Consider the following 23,322-nt stretch of genomic DNA (forward strand, 5'->3'; position numbering starts at 1 on the left):
ATTACGTTTTTTACGTTTGGCAACCCATACTAACTAACCTTATCAATAATTCACTCTCAGTAACATCATAGCACCAGCATAGAAACTCTGTCATCATGCTAACTAGTACACAGTAGGAGTTATTGTAACTGACTGTAAAAAGTTAGCAAGCACAACGAAAATAAGCTACACCTACTTGGTTTATAAGTTTTTTTTTTTATGGTTTTACTTGGTTTTACTTAGGCTACCTCAGGTTCAGTTCTGCCACTTGGACCGGCGGCCGCCTCGGGTCTCTCCTCCTCCTCCTGCCTCCCCTTTTACTCTTCAACCTGCGGCTGTTGGCCTCCATCACTTGCTAATTTTACTGAAGTGGAAGCTCCACTATAGCTACCAAACAACTGTGATATTTTAGCACATTTGGCAGCATCTGCCTGAAGGGCTAGTTTCTTTTTGGCGCTAATTTTTTCGGCTCCTCCTGCTGCTTTGCGTTTTTTGTTCTCCATTTTTGTTCAACAATGATATGTGATTGCTGAGTTGTTGCAAGGGGGAGGGTGCATCTGACCTCCTCGGCTGTAATTGGTCCAGCCCAGAGTCGATCATGACCAATTGGCCAATCCGCCACCTTTAATAGTTTATAACGTTACAAAAAAAAACAAAAAAAAAACATCGGCGGCCGGCCCACAAAAGACGAAAATCACCATCGGCCCACCGGGCAAATGCCCGGTATGCCCTATGGCCAGTCCAGCCATGGCTCCACCTATTCAGAACATGTTGCCTTTCATTAGCACACGGCAAAACCAGGTACATCAAAACGGAAATAAAAGTATCAAAATACCACATATATCGAACGGAAACACACTTGACAGACAAATCAGTACCTATGCTGTTGAATACCTTGCAAACAGTGCCTGACATTTCTTCTTAAATTATATTTTTAACTTTTATTGTGGAGCTACAACAGATTGCAACTTACCCACAGCAGTTCTCCATAGCTCTGCTGCAGACCGTTCAACACGGTGGGAAACAGCGCCCCCGGCGTAACCAATAGGAAGCGCATTCACATTAACACAGGATTTACTTACAGATCTTCAGAACTCATTTATATTTGTGTAACATTTATCTCGTTATATATATATATATATATATAAACAGTTGTGAGAGTGAAATGATCAGTTAGTCTAGGGCTGCTCGATTCTTGACAAAATGTGAATTTAGGATTTTTCTCCGTGGGAATTCAGATCACGACACTCTCACACGATTCACGTTTTTTTCTTCCAACAAAATACTTTAATTACATTAAAGATAGAAAGTGTTGTCTCAGGACATTTAACTCTTCTGTATTACAATAAAAGTCACCTATTTCTATTTTAATGTAATTAAAGTCAAAAGTTGTTAAACACAAATAGAATAATATAGTTGCAAGCAACGATGAGCGGGCCCAAGCACCCTGCGCCACAACTTACACACTTCACACACTATGATGTAATGGGGCTGATGTCAGCTCGGGCCCTAAATATTTGTCAGCAACCCTGTGTGTGTGTGTGTAAGAGAGAGAGAGAGATGTGAGTGTTAACATTTGTAATGTGTGTGATATATAAGTGTTAATGTGTGCGTGCATGTAAGTGTGTGTGTGTGTGTGTGTGTGTGTGTGTATGTGTTTGTGTGTGTGAGGTGTACGTGTGTACAATAGGTTGCAGTCACACTATGATGTTCCTCTGTACTATGATGTCACTGACTGTGATGTCACTGAATGTGTCACTCAATATGATGTCACACAGAAAGTTATTAATCACTTTTCAGCATAAATTTAAGACATTATCACGTCTCACCTGTTTAAGATCAAAAATCTCTCTATAATTTTACAGTGTCAATGTCTTTAGATCCCATCGACCCAGTTTGAGCTCTAAATGTGTACCGGGTTTCATGTGCATACATCCACGTGTGTATGAGCTATGCAAAAAAATCTCTTGTGAGGGCCCCTGAGGGCCTCGGGCCACACCCATGGCCCAAAGTCAGGCAGATTCCAACCTGTCTGGCAATTTTCATGAGTATGATGAGCATGATTTTGAGCATGTTAAGGCCCCAAAAAGACCAAAAGTGTGGTAAAAACATCCTTAAGAAAACAAGAGGGTCCTGGGACCCTATAGTGCTTTAGACCCTAAATAACAATAATACATACGAATAATATGACACTCAGACAACTACAGAACTTCATCACGTGTTAGTTTATATTATTATTATTATTATTATTATTATTATTATTATCAGTATAATGTAAATGTGTAGTTTGTTATTAAATACAGAGTTTACAGTGTAGAATTTACTGTTGTTAATGGTTTTATTCCTAAATCTTAACACACTTCCAGTAAACTCCTCTGTAACTTTCTGTTCTCAGAGTCTCTGTGTAACTACTCGAATCAACACGGCAGCTTTAATTATCTAATACTTTAAGTTATAGACCAATTAGACCTGCACGTGTCCGTCTCTGATCAGACTGTATTTAATTCAATTCAATTAACTTTTATTCTTATAGCGCTTTTAACAAGTGACGTTGTCGCAAAGCAGTTTTACACAATCAAAAAAATTTTTGGGTTTGTATGAGATGTAAACGTGTATGAATCAAAATAATCAGATAGTCCCTGATGAACAAGTCGAGGGCGACGGTGCTGAGGGAAAAACTCCCTGAGATGGTAATACTGTAGGAAGAAACCTTGAGAGGAACCAGACTCAACAAGGAACCCATCCTCATCAGGGTGATAACGGATAGTGACAGAAGACAGTGTGTTTTAGTTTTTAGCGTGTGTGTGTGTGTGTGTGAGAGAATTTAAAGGCCGGATCACCATCTTGAACTTTTGTATTTAAGCCCCAAACACGGGAGGCTGTGATGCACTGGGTGTTCTGATACCTTTCTACTGTGACCAACATTGACTGTTTTTTCCTGGCATTGGACCCATCAGCTGGTTAGTCGTCCCCATGGGTATAAGTGAGCTGTTCTTTGGGGTCACATGACCGTCTCTCCAGTTTGTGTGTATAGTTGGTGCTCAATGTTATTCACTTCACCTGTCAGTGCTCATAATGTTATGGCCATGTATTTATAAACGCACATCATTTTGTTTTCAATATCACTGTTAGCAACATTATAAAGAACAGTTATGGAGGGAGGAGACTTTGGGGAAAATAAATAAATCATAACTAAACTACCACTAGAGAAGGAAATTCAAATTAAATCTGACTTCAGGCAAATGGAAGATCTAGAGCTGCGTATGGAGAGGAAGAAAGGTGGGATTCTGATGTCCACACTGAGTGGCTAAGTGCTAGCGCTAAACTTCAGCTGTTGTTTTATTGTTGTTTTCTCAAATATTAAACTATATTTCACTGCACATGTTAGTTTACTGTAGTGGTTGTTTCACTCTGGTTGTTTACACACTTGACCTGCATTAGGTCTGGTTTTAAATTTTAAAGTGTGGAAAATATTTGTGTTTGTTAGGGTCATATAACAGTTGTTTTTTACATGAGAGTGGACTCACGTGTCCAGGCCCAGTGTGAGAACGCTCTTAACACATGTGTAGAAGTGTTACTGACTGCAGCAGCGCTCTCTCACATCATGCAGTTGTTTCAGTTGAACAGAAATCACATTGTGGTTTCTGAGTTTCTGAGACTGAGTGTTTAATCAGCAGCTCACACTGACTTATTCTGGGTCACTTCAACAGTCTGAATGTCTTTATGTTAGAAAATCTGGGATTTTGCTGATCTGGCAACCCTGTGTTATATTAAACGTCATGTGATGTACTGTAGGGAAAGGTTTTGTACTGTACTTTCTCCCACATGATGTTGGAATGTTTGAATGAAGTCATGAGGAACATTTACATAAATCTAAAGTGTCTGAATGACAGAAAGACTTTACATATTGATAACACTCTAAATTTTACAGAGCCACATTTTACTATTGACGTCAGTATTGAGTGTAATAATAATTTAAGGTTTTATACAGTTTATCACCTCAACACATTGAATAACATAAGGATTATATATACTTCATATATAATATATACTTTAAAAGGTACACCTGTTCAACTGCTCAATGACACAAAAATCTAATCAGCAAATCACATGGAGCAACTTGGTGCATTCACACATGTGCATAATTATACAAAGGAAACAGTACCTTACGGTAAATAACATTACAATCAAGTTATGCTGAAGAAGGTGCTCTGAATGTACAAGACATTTCTATTTGAAGCAGATGGGCTACAGCAGCAGAAGACCAGACTGGGTGCTGCTCCTGTCAGCTAAGAACAGGACACAAGATATCTGCTGTACTAACCTACAGTACATCAAGTGATGTATAATGTATAATACATCGGATCAATTAACAGATCAATTGGTGTTTGCTTTTGCTCAGGGGTCCAAGAAAACAATTCATCCCTACATTCATACTGGGGGCTTCCAAATAATGTCCCACAAGACCAACATTTAAAGCTTCACTTCCTAGAGTGTCGTGACCAGTAGGCCCACTATACACACCTCCATCCTGTGTCACTAGTCATTATTATGTGTGTGACTATTTGTTAATGTGACTGCATGCAGATCAGAGTTGTGTTGAGATTAAAACTGATCTGTAAATGTTACCAGGTCTGATCTAATCAGATTACAGAGTGACTTTTACAGAGAAAATACCAGGTTGATCATTCATGAAGCCAACACAAGAAACATTCAAACACATATGCTCTTCCTAAACACTGAAATGTCTGTATTGTGTGAAATGATGTGAAAAGTTCTGCAGAAAGTGAAATGAGAAACATGGAGTTTAAACTGAGAGTCGAGTCTAAAGTTAATAAATGTTCCTCATATTTCACTTTAGCAGATACTTAAAGATAGACACTTTCTTCACACTGCTACTTCCTGTTTCTCATTAACAGGAAGTTCTGCAGTCCTCCCCTCCTCCCCCACACTGGTACTTTAAGTTCCAGGTTCCACCATATTGTTTAAATAACCACAAACACTTTGACTTGTTTGACTTGGCCATTCCAAAAACTTCATTATTTTTACTTCAGTAATAAAATTTGATTTGTATAGTCTCTTTTAATTATTATTATTATTTTAATGATAAAAAGTGTCATAAAGCAGATATGAGGGAGAAACCTTGAGAGGAAGCAGACTGAGAAGAGAACTCATCCTCATCTGGGTGTCAGCAGATTATAAATAACATCTCATCCAGAACTGTACATTATAATGTTAAAAAGTGCAGTTGTGTTAACAGGAACTTACGAGTTTATGAGGAACTTATGAACATCAGAATTCAGTCAGTCATTTCTGAACTCATTAGAGTCTTAAAGTCTGTGGTGTTGCAGTTATCATGAGTTAAAGTAGTTTGTATGATTTGCAGTCCTGAGGTTCTTACAGCCATGTTTATGGTTTCTATCTGCTTCCATCTACAGTAATGTCATGGATCAGGCAGGTCCAGAGAGCAGAAGGGTCCAAATCACTGGTGTCTCAGGAGTATCATGATGGGATGTTTATCAGAGTCGTCAGAGCTGCTGATTAAACATTTTGTTGCAGAAACTCAGAAACCACAAAAATGTTATTTCTGTTCAACTGAAACAACTGCATGATGTGAGAGAGCGCTGCTGCAGTCAGTAACACTTCTACACATGTGTTAAGAGCGTTCTCACACTGGGCCTGAACACGTGAGTCCACTCTCATGTAAAATAACAGCTGTTATATGACCTTAACAAACACAGATTTTCCACACTTTAAAAATTTAAAACCAGACCAAATGCAGGTCAAGTGTGTAAACAACCAGAGTGAAACAACCACTACAGTAAACTAACATGTGCAGTGAAATATATTTGAGAAAACAACAACAAAACAACAGCTGAAGTTTAGCGTTAGCAGTTAGCCACTCAGTGTGGACATCAGAATCCCTCCTTTCTTCCTCTCCATACGCAGCTCTAGATCTTCCATTTGCCTGAAGTCAGATTTAATTTGAATTTCCTGCTCTAGTGGTAGTTTAGTTAAGATTTATTTATTTTTCCCCAAAGTCTCCTCCCTCCATAACTGTTCTTTATAATGTTGCTAACACTGATATTAAAAAACAAAATGATGTGCTTTTATAAATACATGGCCATAACATTATGAGCACTGACAGGTGAAGTGAATAACATTGAGCACCAACTATACACACAAACTGGAGAGACGGTCATGTGACCCCAAAGAACAGCTCACTTATACTCATGGGGACAACTAGCCAGCTGATGGGTCCAATCCCAGGAAAAAACAGTCAATGTTGGTCACAGTAGAAAGGTATCAGAACACCCAGTGCATCACAGCCTCCCGTGTTTGGGGCTTAGCAAAGAAAGAGTTTAAGATGGTAATCCGGTCTTTAAATTCCATCTGACCCATGGAGAGGGGATACGCTGGGCAAACAAGCTAATACACTGAGTCTTCACCCCACAACACACACACAAAGGATTCACCGCTAACATCACGATGCCAGACACCACCGGACACCCCAGAGGTCTTGTGCAGTCACACCCCAAGGAGACGGACCTGCCCTGGTGACACAAGGGGAACCTACACAATACTGGGTCTAATGTTTAGCTTTGTAAAAAATTGCAAATGCTGTGATGTAGCTAGAAATGCTAAGTACTTAACTGCTGTGTCTAATTTCTATGTCAAATGCTGTTAATGTCATGAAACAACACTGAACAAATAACTTAAAGGAAGTGAATTGTTGTCGTTAGAAAGTTATTTAACAGATTAAACATCTGGCTCTGATAGATTTGAAGAACAAATTAATAATTATCAAATTTAATAGTCAAGCTTAATGTGTTAAAAACTATTGTGTGTGTGTGTGTGTACAGTAGTTTACAGTAATGAGCATGCACTTTAAGGAAAAAGGTAATTCTTTGTATTATAGGACACCCAAACACACACACACACACACACACACACACACACACACACACACACACACACACAGCAGGATTCCACATTATTCCTCTTTGGGGTTGTTAGATCTGCTGACCTAAAAGCACTTCATTAAACTTCTTCTATCAGAGAGGTTCCAGCACACAGGACTGATAGAGCTCCAGTAGATCATATCTGTAAAGTCATGTGACTCATCACAGCATCAGAATAGACAAGAATTCACTGTGAGCTTCACATCTCATTACAGCTAATGGACCAATCAAATCAGTCCACAGCTTCAAAACATCCAATCAGGCGTGAGTCTGGACCTGGTTTTCTACTGAACACACAAGTTCATTACCTCACTATCACTTTGTCTAAACAGGAACGATGATCACACTCTTTGTGGCTCTTTACTCTCTGCTTTGTCTCTGCACAACTGGTGAGGAACATTTTAAACTTTAATGTATAATAGTAATGTTACATGTTTAACTAATTCATTAAAATGAAATATTAAACACTTTTTTACAGGAAACACTTCTGACATCAAGGAGCTTAATGTGAAAACAGTAAAGCATGGAGAAGCTGTAACTATGGAGTGTAACATTAGTGAGGTCAGAAACAATAATAGTTTAGCTTTGTACAGACAGAGTTTTGGAAAAGTGCCTCAGTTTTTTGCGAGACTGTACGCTGGCTCTCCTGGCTACATATTGGCTGAGGGATTTAATGATAACCGCTTCAGTGTTACTGTAAAGGACCAAAAGTTTGATCTCAACATTAATGGAGTAAGAGAAGATGATGGAGGAGAATATTTCTGTGGATATGTGGAGGGAAGTACAGTAAAGTTCACATCTGGAACACGTCTGCAGTTTGAAGGTAAACAGTTTTACTCTGATAACCTGCTAATTCCAGATCAACACTTTAACCAGAATTATGTGTACATGTGCATTAAATGTTGAATATTTCACATTATTCATATTTAGTATCATTTCTGTTTATTTGCTGCTTTTCCAATTTATTTGTAAAGGTGAAGAGATGAAACCCTGTCCTACACCTGGAACACTTAACAAGAACACACACTCTGTTACACACCAGGGTTCAAACAGGAGAGATGGAGAAGGTTTTAATTAAATAAACTCTCTTTAATTTTGTCAGTGGTGGACGATGTACACAAATCCTGTACTTAGATATTTAAGGTATTTTTTTCTCCAGAAAAGTAGAAGTCCTCTATTTAAATTTGTATTTAAGTACAAGTGGACTTTTCCCTGATCTTCTCATTGAGACGGCTCTTATGCCACTCTGGACACATCTCTTAATATAACATTTAACAATTAATTAATATTTACCCAAGTCCAAGTGTTACCACTGAATGTTAACAGTTTTATCCTATGAGATTGGTTGATTAGTTTTAAACACTACACACTAAGGTAGTACAGCTCGCTAGCTAATGGAAATGGATAAGACTTTAACTGATTATTAGCTCCAGCCTGTGTTACTGTATTGGGTTGTGGTGTAGTGATGTTTTACTGTGTAAGAGTTACCAATTACTTAACTGACTGGCGAGTCACAACATAATCATGGTAATGATGGATTAAGACACAGACACAAAGAAATATTTCACTGTAGTGAGCTAATGTGGCGAGGCGCTGTGTGCACAGATCAAATCTCACTATAAATACCCAAACCGTTAAGGAAAATATGTAAATGCTGATTATTCCACACCTTTACAATAAGGGGAACTAAATACTTAATCGAAATCAGGCACACAAGTTTGTTACCACAGAGGCAGAGACATGGAATCAGTATACAAAACTGTTTATTGAATTTATAATAACCAAATAAAATATAGTGTTGATAAGCTAAACAACCACAGCTCGATACACCACTGATTACAAACACCAAGGGCGGAGCTAGCAATGACGCATCCCAGGTAGACAGACTGCAGTCGTTATATAACAGACACTAAGCTGTGACAGGTTGTCATTCTAAATCAGGAGTGGGAACTTATCCACTCGACCACACTAACATTAGATTACTCATTAAAGAAAATGATCACCATCACAAAAATAAGCTTCTGTCTATGTGTTGGCTTGGAAAGACTCTTTCTTCTTGAATTTTTCTAATAAGCCCATGAGTGTTAAAGTGGTGAGTTGGAGTCAGGATGTCCTTTGTTCATGTTCCCAGAAGCTCAGTATTGTAGGCTGTTACACTGATCTCATCACAATAATGTTCTGTGTTTGTTAATTAGATACGTCTAATAGGTGAAACCAACAGGTCAAAGCAAATCAGATCATAACAATACAGCACATTGTATCCTAATTGGTGTGTTTACTCTGCTTCAATTTACACATGTTTTTCCCACTCATGAGTATGAAGAAAGGACATGTAACATAATGTAGTGAAGTAGAAAGTCTACTATTTTAATTTTAAATGTAGTGGAGTTAAAGTAAAAAGTCCCTGTAGGTGCATGTTATTCACAAGTTCTGACGCGTGTCTTTAGTTACACAGTGTCACTGACGACATCAGACGTTTCGTTGATTTCTTTGTCTCTTGTTTATTTTCAACATCAAAAACAACGGTTGTTACAGTTTCTTGCATAAATCCACTGTAGTCACGACAAGTCGCTTGCTGTGTTCTGTAGCTTCGATAGATTACAGTTACAACAACTTATTTTACTGTATTCCTTTTTGCTTACTGTCTCACGTTATCACGGTCAAAAGCTTGTGTGCTCCACACCTTTCTGTATCCTTCCGTGTCTTAACAACAACTACAACTAACATGCGTGATAGACATGGAACTGCATAACTGTGGGGTGATGTCACAGAACAACACATGAAATGATGTCACAATACAAATTATATGTATGATACTTAATGCTTAATGCTTAACTAATAAACTGAAATAAGATAAACATAACAACAAATCACAAGAATGAAATATGGCCCTTACATTTCCAGCCCCTAATTGACAGGCAGGAGGACTGACAATTACACACATTTTTTGTTTTGTTGTTTTTTCTTTTTTTTTTACAATTGGGCCACAACATTTACTATTGGATTAAAATTTGAATTAACTTTCTTAACACTTTAGAATTAACTTTCTTAACACTTTAAACATTTTTTAACGGTTTAACTTAAGGTATTCATATTGCTGCGTACCAAATGAAAGGAACATGACTACTTTATAAGGTAATTAACAGTCCATTTCACATATCAGGCACAGCTTATCGATGGGTCTTTCCAGGGTACTGGTTTTAGTTTTGACCAGTACACGTCTCACAAGACCTTTTTTATCAGGGAACACTTTCGTGATCCGTCCGACGACCCATGAATTTCTTGGAGAAGACTCATCAATTATTAGAACTACGTCTCCAATCGAGAGGTTTTTTCTCACTTGAGACCATTTTTGGCGCTCCTGAAGCGAGGGCAAGTATTCACGCACCCATCGCTTCCAGAATAGGTCGGCAAGGTACTGAATTTGCTTCCACTTGCGACGTGCGTAAGTGTCCTCTTTTTTGAAAAGACCAGGAGGCAAGTTTGGCTGTTTTTTCATCAGCAGCAGGTGGTTAGGTGTCAGGGGCTCCAGGTCTGTGGGATCGTCTGTAGCGGTGGTAAGGGGACGGTCATTTATTATAGCTTCCACCTCACACAGGAATGTGTGCAAGCTCTCATCGTTTAGTGTTTGTTCTTTTAGTACAGACCTCAAGATTTTTTTAACTGACCTTATCTGCCTTTCCCATATTCCACCGAAGTGAGACCCAGCAGGAGGATTAAATATCCATTGTATCCCCTTTTGCATGAGGACGCCTTCAATTTTTGACTGATTCCACTGTTGGATAGCTTTACGCAATTCAGTCTCAGCGCCTATGAAGTTTGTTCCATTATCACTTCTCATAACTGACACCTGGCCTCTTCTGCACATGAAGCGTCGAATAGCATTTAAGCAGGAGTCTGTATCTAATGACTGCGCGACTTCAATGTGCACGGCTCTTGTTGTCAGACAAGTAAACAATACGCCATATCTTTTAACATTACTTCTACCCCGTTTGACCTCGAAGGGTCCAAAATAGTCTACCCCTACGTTAGTGAACGGTGGGTGATCTGGTGTTATTCTATCGCGTGGCAGTTCTGACATTTTTTGTTCACTATTCTTCGCTCTGATCTTTCTGCATGTCACACAACTGGACAGAAACTTTCTCACAAGGGAATTTGCTGTCGGAATCCAGTATTTCTGCCGCAATTTTGAAAGCATATAATTCCTTCCACAATGTCCGACCTGTTCGTGAGTGTTTCTTAAGATTAAAGTTGTAATGTGTGAGTCTTTGGGTATAATGACAGGGTGTTTTGCATGCTCAGGCATTGCAGACCTACCAAGACGTCCTCCTACTCTTAGCACTCCATCCTGCAGTACTGGATCTAGTTTGGAGAGACAACTGTTTCTTTTTACGGAAGCATTACCCTTTTGTAACATGGAAATTTCGTCTTTGAATTTTTGGTTTTGAACGAACTTAATGACTTCGTTTTCTGCCCTTGTTAAGTCCTTAATTGATAGAGACTTATGGTTTTCTATTATTGAGTTGTTTGCCTGTCCCTTAATCCTTTTCGTTCTCTGTTTAAGCATGTCTTTAACGCAAAGAATCCAGGCAACGGATCTTTTTAACTTATACCAGTCGGAGTGATAGTTAATCAGTTTACTCACGGCATCTGTGCTCTCTGTAGTTTTTACGAGATTCGCTGAGGCTGAGTGTTTAATCTCAATGTCATCCTCTTTCGTCGACAGATCGTGAATGTTTTCAGGCCATTTACTCTCTGGTGTTTTAAGAAAGGGCGGACCATGGATCCAATTGTTGGTTTTCATGAATTTTTCACAGGAAACTCCTCTGGAAGCAGCGTCGGCTGGGTTTTTTAAAGTGTTGACGTACCTCCACTGCTGTGGCTTGGTTGACTCTCGTATGATGGAGATTCTGTTAGCGACAAAGGTTTTGAAGCGAAGTTTTTCATTAACAATGTATCTCAAAACAGTTGTGCTGTCGGTCCAAAACACAGAGTCCAGCAGTTCTATTTCCAGTTGACCTTTCAGCATTTTGTCGTTGTTTACGGCGACCACTGCCGCTGTCAATTCCATTCGGGGGATAGTAGTTTGTTTCAAGGGCGCTACGCGAGAATTCCCCATCATGAATGCACAGTGTGTAAGTCCATCAGCATTTACTAACCTAATATATGAGACAACTCCATATCCCATTTCACTTGCATCTGAGAAGTGGTGAAGTTGTGCTGTATTTGTGACTCCAAAGTCAACTGGTTTTACGCATCTTGCTACACTAAACTCAGACAATTGATGCAACTCGTGTAGCCAGGCCCTCCATCTTTTTATAAATTGTTCGGGAATGTCATCGTCCCAAGCGAGTCTCTCTTTACATAACTGCTGCATTAAGATCTTAGCTGGCAGTATGACTGGTGCAAGGAAGCCTAAGGGGTCATAAATTGAACTAGTGACTGACAAGATTCCTCTTCTAGTCACAGGCCGCTCTTTTAAACTAATCTTGAACTTGAGCGTGTCTGAATTAATACACCACAGCACCCCTAGAGCCCTCTCAACAGGGAGTACGTCTTTACTCAGATCTAAGTCCCTCATGTCTTTAATTCTCTCACCCTCAGGGATGGAAGCTAGCAATGTACGACTATTACTTGCCCACTTGGTGAGGTGAAACCCTCCACTTGCGCACAGTTTGGTGAGATTACTATATAGCGCAACTGCTTGACTATGACTAGAGACAGACTTCAAGCAGTCGTCTACATAAAAGTTTTTAAGTACTGTGTTGACTGCCTCGGCAGATGCATTGCTGCGGTTTTCTTCTGCTGTTTTCCTAAGGGCGAAGTTAGCTACACTTGGAGATGATTTTGCACCAAACAAATGAACAACCATTTTATACTCAACCAAGTCCTGACTCACGTCTCCGTTCGGCCACCACAGGAAACGCAACAAGTCTGTGTCCTTTTCCGGAACTCTGACCTGATAGTACATGGCTTCCACATCTGCCATCATGGCAACTTCTTCTTGTCTAAAGCGTGCGAGCACCCCAATGAGTGAGTTTGTCAGGTCGGGTCCCTGCAGAAGCTCGCTATTTAATGATATTCCCTGATAGCTGGCAGCACAGTCAAAGACTACCCTTAGCTTTTTCTTTTGAGGATGGTACACACCATGGTGAGGTATGTACCACACCTGCCCGTCTTGTCGACTTAGGTGGGGTGTGGGGACCTTGACTGCATGACCCTTCTCAAACATGTCATTCATGAAGTTTAAATACTCTTTGTGAAAGGAGAGGTTATGCTTAAACTTCCGTTTGAGGTTCAGTGCGCGCTGCATGGCTGCGCTTCGGTTATTGGGCATTTGAATAGCTGCTTTCTTAAATGGGAGACCGATGTAGAAGTGATTATCGGTAAATTGCAGGGAGTTAGTTACAGAGTCTAAAAACTGATAGTCCTCTTGTGACAACTCAGCTTTGTCATCACAGTTCCGTTCAGGAAAATCATGGTTGTACTGTTGTATCAGCATTTGTTCCACACTTTCGATGGAGACTCTGTTGACTGCAACGCTCACTTGCTCATTGTCACATGTGCCTTCCTCGACCGACTCTCGAAGAGGTCCATTTATGGTCCATCCAAGAGCAGTCTTTACTGCATATGGCCCATTGTGCCTGCTGTTAATTACTCGCCATGGTTCTAGGAGCCTGTGCTCTTTGTTACCTATGAGAATTTCAACTCCAGCATTAATGTAAGGCAGTTTTACTTCGCTGAGGTATGGCCACTTATCAATGTCGTGCTGTTGTGGAATATTTTCCACTGAGACTGGGATACTCTTTTGTGTGAACACTTTGGGGAGTTCAACAAAGGTGTTTTCTTCCAGACTGCTAACCTCTAGATCAGTAAGCACATAGCTTTTTACTTGTTTCTTCGCGTTCAGGGTGCTTAACATGATGTCAATTTTTTTACCTTGTACGTTTAATCGCCTTGCTAGTGACTCTGTACAAAATGTAGCAGAGCTACCTGGGTCCATAAAGGCGTATACTTTTACTGTCTTGTTGCCTTTTTTGGACTTTATTTTAACAGGTACTATGGAGAGAATACAGTCATCTCCAGCCCCGATACACGCACTCGTTTCGTGACTCGCTGCAACGGGCAATGTTTGAACTGGTTCGGTTTCGTCAGCCTTTACGATCGCTTGAGCTGTGTCCTTTGCTGCAATGTGTAGCATGCGAGGATGTTTCTTTGAGCACAACTGACATGTAATTTTCTTCGTGCAGTCTTTGCTTAAATGTCCTTTTACTAAACAGCCAAAGCAGAATCCATTCTTTTTTAGAAAGTCCAATTTGACCTTATATGTCTCATTGTTAAACTTGTGGCATTCGTCTAGGGTATGATCTTGCTCACAGGATGCACAAGGTTTAGTGAAGGCACTAATAACTAATGCACCACTACTCTTTACTGTGATTGAGTCTCTATGATTTTTACCAACCTGTTTTACGCCGGTCGCAAAGCTGCTGCCCCTCTTTTCTTCAGTTTTTGGCTTGAATCCTTGAGAGGATTTGCTGCTGTGCTTTTTACCACTAGTCGTTGTACCACTAGTCGAAACATTCAGGTCTCCAAAAAGTGGGTTAGACATTGCCTTTGCTTCCCGTTCTACGAATTTCATCAGCTGCACGAACTTAGCTGTTTCTTCATTGCGCTCTTCGTACTCGTATACGTGGCTTCTCCATTTTTCACGCAATTTGTAGGGCAGTTTTGAGGCAACACCTCTCAAGTTGGTAGCATTGTCTAGCTCATCCATGTAGTTAATGCTTGACATGGTATTGTAACATTCTACTAGGAACAGGGAGAAAGTTTTTAGCGACTTTCCGTCATCTGACTTTATTTCCGGCCAGTTGAGTGCCTTTTGCATCAGCGTTGTAGCGATTATTTGTCTATTTCCGAAATTGTCATGTAACAGTTTCATAGCCTCTGCGTAGCCACGATGTTCTGGCATGAGCAGGCAGCTTCTCACTAGGTTCTTAGGCTGTCCTTCAGTATACTGCTCGAGAAAGAACAGCCTATCATGATTGCTATCAGTGTTGGTTTCGATGGCGTGTTTAAAGGCTCTTACGAAGGACGTGAACTCAAGAGGGTCACCATAGAATGGAGAAACGTTGCGCGAGGGTAAGGAATGTTGCCTCTGACTCTTTGCAAACATTTCTGTAAGATCTGCCTGAAGTGGCATCCTACCCTGAGGCTCCACTATGTCAGTGTTGTAAAGTGAGTGTTCGTTACCTTGGGTGGGCCGTTCCATTAGGGTGCTTGACATTATGGGTTTGGCACTCACTGGGATGCTTAAGTGGGTTGCTCGGAGGCGTGATGGCAGCTCGAGGTATTCCGTTGCCGAACTGTGGTTGCAGTGGTCGTTTTGCTCTGGTTCCGAGGGGCGTGCACCACTCGTTTCGACGACCACGCTCCGTCTGGCAGGATGTTGTTTTTTGCGGTTCTGGTAAGAATTTAGTTCAGCATCGGCCATTGCAAGCGCCGTTTCCATTTCCAGCCTTTCCTTTTGTGCCTTTAATTGTGCTTGTTTAGCCTTTAGTTGTGCTTCCTCAACCTTTAGTCTTGCTTTCAATTGCTCTTCCTCAGCCTTTAATTGTGCTTCCTCCAGCTCCAGCGCCTGCCGATCTCTCAAAGTTGCTGCTTTAGCCAGCAAAGCTGCTCTGTTGGCTTCTGCCTTTTTTAGTCGAGCTTCGGATGCTGCTGACGTTAAGGACCTCTTAGATGCCGCTGACGTTACGCTTCCTTGCCTTTGGGGGGCGGGCGTCTTACGCTCCGCCATTGACACACTGTCGTTTGGCGAAACTCCATCGTCAACTGTTTGAGACAGCTTAAAGCGATTACTAGTGTCCGCGATCCACGACTCCACTCTTATCATGAATTCTGTGCAGCGCGTTAATCTAGGGTGATACCAGTGGTGCTGATCGGTTTCACGCTCTTCATCCTTTGCGCACGATCGCACTGTTACATTACTTTCAATAAAGTCATTTAGCAGCGCTTTGTATTGGCGGCGCTTGGCTTTAACGTCATGCAAATTACAAGCATTGTCCATAAGCGCCTCTAGTTCATTGTATAATACAGTCAACTGACTCCACTTGCCTTCTCTGGCGCTCTTCAGTTCGTCGAGCACCATCACCTGCTCAGATTCGGCGATAGCGGCGTTGTCCTCGCCGTGTGACATGGTGAAGTTTAAGGCAGGCAAGTCCTCTTCTCGCTTTCGGTTTCGGTTGATGCGCGTTTTTGAAGTCGCACGCGCGCTCTTCACAATCTTAAATCACTTATCTTCATTTCTGCGGTGGAGCCAAGCTTTTGACTTTAATGTAGGTGCATATTATTCACAAGTTCTGACGCGTGTCTTTAGTTACACAGTGTCACTGACGACATCAGACGTTTCGTTGATTTCTTTGTCTCTTGTTTATTTTCAACATCAAAAACAACGGTTGTTACAGTTTCTTGCATAAATCCACTGTAGTCACGACAAGTCGCTTGCTGTGTTCTGTAGCTTCGATAGATTACAGTTACAACAACTTATTTTACTGTATTCCTTTTTGCTTACTGTCTCACGTTATCACGGTCAAAAGCTTGTGTGCTCCACACCTTTCTGTATCCTTCCGTGTCTTAACAACAACTACAACTAACATGCGTGATAGACATGGAACTGCATAACTGTGGGGTGATGTCACAGAACAACACATGAAATGATGTCACAATACAAATTATATGTATGATACTTAATGCTTAATGCTTAACTAATAAACTGAAATAAGATAAACATAACAACAAATCACAAGAATGAAATATGGCCCTTACAGTCCCCCAAAATAAAAATACTTAACTAAAGAACAGATACTTAAAAAAAGGTACAGTGGAACCTTGGATTGCGAGTAACTTGGTCCGCAAGTTTTTTGCAAAATCAAAAATAAATTTTAACTTGAAAAGCAAGTGAGGTCTTACAATATGAGTAGTACATACACGCTTCATCTCCCGAGTGTCACGTGATCACAACTGAGCTAATGGTTCTTTTCTCTCTTGGCTGTGAGATTGTGGGTAATCATCTCCCATGTGCGGTCTCATTGTGCGTGAGTCACTGGTATAGTCAACATTAGTGTGTGTGTACTGTTTACTATAACACTGTGACCACGTGTGACTGTTCTTTAGTAACCGTACTGCAATAACGATCCCCGTAAAGTAAAAGGTTAATAAGTCTGTAGGAGTGCGGGAGATGATTCTGTTTAACGACAACACACAACGTCACATTTCCACCAAACCCTCAAAAGGAGGCAAACGCGAGGGTCATTTAAGAGTTTCACTGTTTAAGTCACACAAAAAGGAGAGAGAGAGAGAGAGAAGAGGATGAGGAGAAGGAGGTTATTGTGTAGAACGATTAGTTAGTGTGTGTGTGAAAGGCGTCCTATACATTAACCCCCTCCTTCTCCTCCTTCTCGTCTCTTCTCCCTAACGTCAGGCCAATTCTTTTCAAAAATAAAGTGCAGGGTAATCTGTTCTATTTTTACTTCATATTTTTGTATTAATTATTTTTATATGAATATTTTTGGGTCATCAGAGTTTGCATTATTCCTTATGGGGTAAATGTGATATACACTTTGATATATGAGTGCTTTGGATTAAAATTTTCACATTTCTGGGACAAATAATGCTCGCAATCTAAGGTTTAACTGTAGTTAAGTACAGTAACAGGTTACTCTGTTACTGTCCACCACTGCACTTGTATAACAGAATTTTCTATAAATTAAACCTTCTTCTGTGAATAAATCAATATTATAATATAATTTCTAAAGGTAAAGAGATGGAACCCTGTTCTACACCTGGAGCACAGGACATCACACATCCTGCTTCAGGTAATGGAAATAGTAAGAGTTTTAATGAAATAAACTTGCTTTTAGAATTTTTTTTTAAACCTTCCCTGTGTAATCCAATATTTTTATAAGCGTTATTTGTTTCATTTATTATTATTTCAGGAGTTACAAGTCAGATTTTTGCCTTAATAGCCACCAATATAATATCTGTTATTGTAATTGTGGCTCTGGTTGGAATTTTACTTAAACTGCAAGGAAAAGGTTTGTTTACTTTTATCATCATCATTATTATTATTGTTGTTGTTTTTTATTATTTATAGAGTTACTGTATAATTTTGCCACTAAAATGTAAATGCTTTCTTCATTTAAACTTTACTTGTGTGTATTATTGTTCAGGTGTTTCATCAAACAACCATCAAACTCCCACCAATCAGGTAATCCAGTCTTCTATTCATTGTGATTCTTGTTCTGTTAAATAAATACACATCTGACCTACAATCCACAATGTACAGAGAATTTTAATAGATAACTATTTACAGAATATCAATGTAATCATTATCTTTCCTATTTTAATCCACTTTGTTTTTTTAAACGTCTCTTGTTCTTTATCAGGCTGATGATGAAGATGTCTTGAACTATGCAGCTGTGAGTTTTGCTAAGAAACCTTCATCCTCCAGAACATCCAGAGACACGAGCCATCAAGACGTTTATGCACAAGTTAAAATAAAATAAATAAAGAGAAATCAAGTCAGAACTGAAAAACAATATGAATGTAATCATCCCAGTTTGTACACAGATGTGTTATTCGGACAAAAACATTTTCATTATTGAAACGTTCATTATTATTTCCAAACTGTTTTCTTGTATTAATTTGCTCTACCTGATAGATCTTTATTGTTTGATTGTTTTATTTCTTTTTCAACCTTTGATTGTACTCAATGTTCTACACCCTGTTTTTTCCCTTAAATGTCTAACATTTGGATGTTTTTTTTAGTATTTATCTTTAAAATTGTGGACATGGTTTTTATATTCAATTAATAAATATGTTTATAAATATGTTACATCCTGATCACTAATCCAGGGGCGTAACATCCTTGTGGTCCCCGGACACTGTGGCCAGTGATGTGTTGAGAGGAAGCAGACTCAGAATAGAGGTCATCCTCATCTGGGTGTCAACAGATATAAATAAGTGTGATTATAAATACCTTCTCATCTAGACCTGTACTATACTATAATGTGCAGTTGTGTTAACAGGAAATTATGAGCTGATGAAGAGTTTATGAATATCAGCATTCAGTCAGTCATTTCTGAATTCAAGATGTAAGAATCAGTGGTGCTTTATTGACATGAGATATTTACATCTGTATAGCCAAAGCTCAGGGATAAGTCAGAAGAATAACAGAAATGTATAGATCAAAATAGAAGCAGCTAAAAGTCATAAAAACTGAGAAAAATATAGACACATAAAATACAGACATTTAGCTCCGCAGTCAAAAATAAAGTGACACGTGCAAACTATTGAACAGAAAAGTAATAACAGCAATCAGTGTGTGTGTGTGTGTGTGTGTGTGAATATGATGATGTGATCATACTCACTGCCCCTAACTGTGTGACGGGTGTGTTGTGCTGCTAGTGTTCAGCTCTCTACAGCCAAAAGGTTGCTCGCTGAGTCTGTACTTAGAATTCATTCCAGTTTTAATGTAAAGTCTCTTGTGTTGCAATTATTATCTGTTCAATAATTCACATAATAAGTAACATCCATAGTAATGTCATGAAGATGTGTCTTCTGTATACATGGACCCATTCTAACCTGCTGTGAGTGTATTGCAATTGATGAAGTAGGGCAGGAAAGATCGGGGGAGGGTAAGAGAGCCTTGCTGAAACCAGTTACACTCTTAACTACAAATGCGGTAAGAGTGTTCTTAATCTTGGCCTGGACACTTAAATCTACTCTCATTACTGCTTATTAATGAGACTCTCCTCCACTAGTCTCCTCATGGTGTGTCATGTGGGTTCTTGCATTTCTCGCCCCTGCTCACTCTTATGTGGCCGTCTTGTTGTCTCATTTAGGCAGATCCACAGCTCCTGTGAATTCAGATTGTTTAGGCAGATGTTGAGTTTTGTCAAAAAAGAATGATTACATAAGTGATGACTCTGTTGACAAAATATGTTCAGTTGACTGACAACTTGTAAGTTCGATGTTTTCCTCAGCCTCTCTGTTCTGGTCTTTTGCCACGGTAAGTGCACCTTGTCCTCTGCTAGGAAAACATTCAACATATTTACCAGATCCAGAACAACAAGAAAGTTCTGGTAACCCTGAGTTACATTCAGCTCAGTGATGTCCATCATAAGATATTCAAATGAAGCATTAGTAGTTGGGTGAGCCCGCCTCCTTGGTAGAGTAGCAACTCCACACATGAATGGTCTCAGAATGCTTTACTGTTGGCATGACACAGGACTGATTTTTTTCCAGATGCCCCAAACAAACGAAAAGGGGACTCATCAGAGAAAATGACTTTACTCCAGTCCTCAGCCATCCAATACCAAAAGAAAATATATATTCCCATAATGTTTTTCCTGGAGAAAAGTTGCTTCTCTGCTGTCCTTCTTGAAATGTACCATTAGTCCTGTGTCATGTGAATAGTAAAGCAATTTGAGACCTTACATGTGTGGTGTCGCTTCTCAAGCCACAGGTGAAAAGCATTACATGGTATTGTCAGGAATAACCCTTGGAGCGCGCTCTGTGGCAGAGTGTTTTGTGGTGGTGTTGATTTTTGTTTTTGAATTGGGAGGTGGCATGTTGGTGTAGTTGGTTAGCACTGTTACCTTGCACCTCCAGGGTCTGGGTTTGATTCCCAGTCAGTGTGTGTGTGTGTGTACCCTGAGATGGATTGGCACCCTATCCAGGGTGTACCACGTGTACCACGTCTCCTAGGATTGGCTCCAGGCCCCCCACGACCCTGAATACAGGATAAAGCAGTATAGACAATGATGTATGAGTGTTTTAATTAGGACATTAATTGTGATATTTGTCATATCCTGTTTCACTGTCTAGTCTTTTTGTTTACAGCTGTGGTTTATTACTGTCTTTGTGTAAACCTCATCCCAGTCCCTGGGGTCTGTTCTTCATACGTCGCTAACTCAGTTAGCTGGATTTGATTGTTGTGGATTTATCCTGATCTTGTCATAGGAATAGGTACGTAAGCTTAAACTTGCTCAGAATCAGGTTTATTCCATGTAAACAGGATTTAGGCTGTGGTCCTGTGGTATACGAGTAATGCGGTTTACGAGTGTTCTGCAAGATGAGCAAATACTGTATTTTTAAATTTTGACTTGAAAAACGAGCATTGTCTTGGTTTACGAGCACCGAGTATCATGTTTCACGCATGCGCTTCTTGTTTTCACGCCAAGTGTCACGTGATTACAACTGAGGCAACGTTTTTTCTCTCTCCTGCGCTGCGGAATCGTCTCCCCCGCTGGGTCTTAGTGCTTGTCTCTTACTGGTATAATCAACATCCGTGCTCGCGTGTGCTGTTTACTATAACACTGTGACCCCGTGTGTGTGTGTGCAAAACATATTTTATGTAGTGTTTGGAAGCGCGTGTGTACAGCACGTGTACTGTATCTTATAACACACGTGTGTGCGCGCGAGTAAAGCAAAATAAATTGTCAATACAGAGGTTAAAAATCTATTTTCTTCCTTATCGTGGTGTGTGTGTGCGCGCAAGCGTAATTTGACACTCTGCCGGCTATGTGAGTGTGTGAAGCCCCGTTCATAAACACACACACGTGAACAGAAATTGAGGCGAGAGACACACACTCTGCTCTCCAAAGAAACTCTGCTCTGTCACAAATCTTTTCAGAGTTAAGGTGCTGGGTCATTTGTTTGTTTGTTTTACTTTACAGCAGTGATTCTGTTAGTTTGCACTCACACGAGTGTCATTAGCGATGTTTATTGCTAATTTTCAGATAAAACAGTTTAGCGGGAGAGAGACGTTGATTTATGACCACTGTTTACGGAGGTGTAGTCCAGTGCGGGAGATGCATTGTGGGTAATGCAGTGTGTGAACGCGATGTAAGCTAGAATATAGAGTTTTGTTCTTCAGTGGTTTTTTGTTGGATTTAAGTGCAGGATCCACCCGAAAGTTTGTACTATAACCTGACAATGCAGCAAATAAAAGAACAGGCATCGACCAGTTTGTCCATCTCATCATTACACGAGCATGGATTAACAGGCTGTTACGCTGTCGCGAGCAACATTAAAATAAAGCGGAGAAGCTTTAATAATTTAGAAGAGAAAAATAGTCTTTCCGTTAATGAGTGTGTGTGTGTGTTTAAATGAGAGTAGAAGGTTTTAATGTGTAAGATGAGAAGGGGGAGACAGGAGGGGCTGAAAGCAAGAATCTTCAATTACTTTAACCTACTGTAACACACACACACACACATACACAGCGCCTGCGTTCACAAACGGAAACACTTATCTGTCGGCATTTATTTTTTACTTTTTTGAAAGGTAAAGTGCAGGTTAATTTGTTTAATTTTCACTTTATATTTTGTATTAATTATTTTGATATATTCTTTTTTTTGGGCTGTAGAACGAATAAATTAAGTTTCCATTATTTCTTATGGGAAAATTGAATTTGGTTTACGAGTGTTGTGGAATACGAGCCGCTTCCAGAAAGAGGTAATCTTCAACACACATCTGTGTAAAGCAACTCAGCAGCGCTGCTATAAATGACACAACCAATGTGTGTCTCTCTCTCTCTCTCTCTCTCTCACACACACACACACACACACACACACACACACACATAAACACACACACACAGCATCCAGCAACCAGGACTGCCAATGTTTAACTTATTTACTTAAGGTGCTGCTGAATTTAAACCCTCTAGACCAACCCTCTAGATATTCATTACTGCTCCATATTTCCCAGACACAGTACAGGAATAGTTAAAGGGTTATACTTTTCTACATGTGCTTCACTTGGAGAGACTTAGGAAGGAAGTCCGGCTGGAAACGGAGATCGGCAGCTTTATAAAACTTGTACATATGACACAATTCCTAAACCAGACAGTGATGCCGCCACTCAGGATGCTCTCGATAGTCCCTCTGTGGGAGGTGGTGAGGATCGGTGGTGGAAGCTGGACCTTCCTCAGCCTTCTCAGGAAAAAAAGACGCTGTTGGGCTTTCTTGTGCAAAGAGCTGGTGTTGAGGGACCAGGGAAGATTCTCCTCCAGATGGACACCCAGGAATTTGGTGCTGTCGATGAGGAGCCATTAATGCTCAGAGAATGGTCGCTCCGTGTCTTCCTAAAGCCAACAACCATCTCCTTTGTCTTGTCGACATTCAGAGACAGGTTGTTGTCTTTACACCAGTCCATTAGCCTTTGCACTTCCTCTTTGTATGCTGACTCGTCGTTCTTGCTAATGAGACCCACCTCGGTCGTGTCATCAGCAAACTTGATGATGTGATTTGAACTGTGAATCGCTACACAGTCGTTATCATTCACACCTCCTCACATATGGTCACGTCATTTTGAAATA

General features: G+C 40.1%; 1 protein-coding gene across 1 annotated transcript in view; it reads left to right on the top strand.

Annotated features, from left to right (window-relative positions):
• Positions 1–18,727, top strand: part of LOC128514928 (uncharacterized) — a 35,335-nt gene extending 16,608 nt beyond the window's left edge. The window contains exons 6-7 of the mRNA XM_053488843.1: positions 5,600–5,611; positions 18,386–18,727. Of these exons, the coding sequence (XP_053344818.1) occupies positions 5,600–5,611; positions 18,386–18,505 (132 nt within the window). The 3' untranslated portion in view covers positions 18,506–18,727. The remainder of the gene's footprint in view (positions 1–5,599; positions 5,612–18,385) is intronic.
• The last annotated feature ends 4,595 nt before the right edge of the window (positions 18,728–23,322 follow it).

This window comes from Clarias gariepinus, chromosome 27 (genome assembly GCF_024256425.1).
Source record: "Clarias gariepinus isolate MV-2021 ecotype Netherlands chromosome 27, CGAR_prim_01v2, whole genome shotgun sequence".
NCBI lineage: Eukaryota > Metazoa > Chordata > Actinopteri > Siluriformes > Clariidae > Clarias > Clarias gariepinus.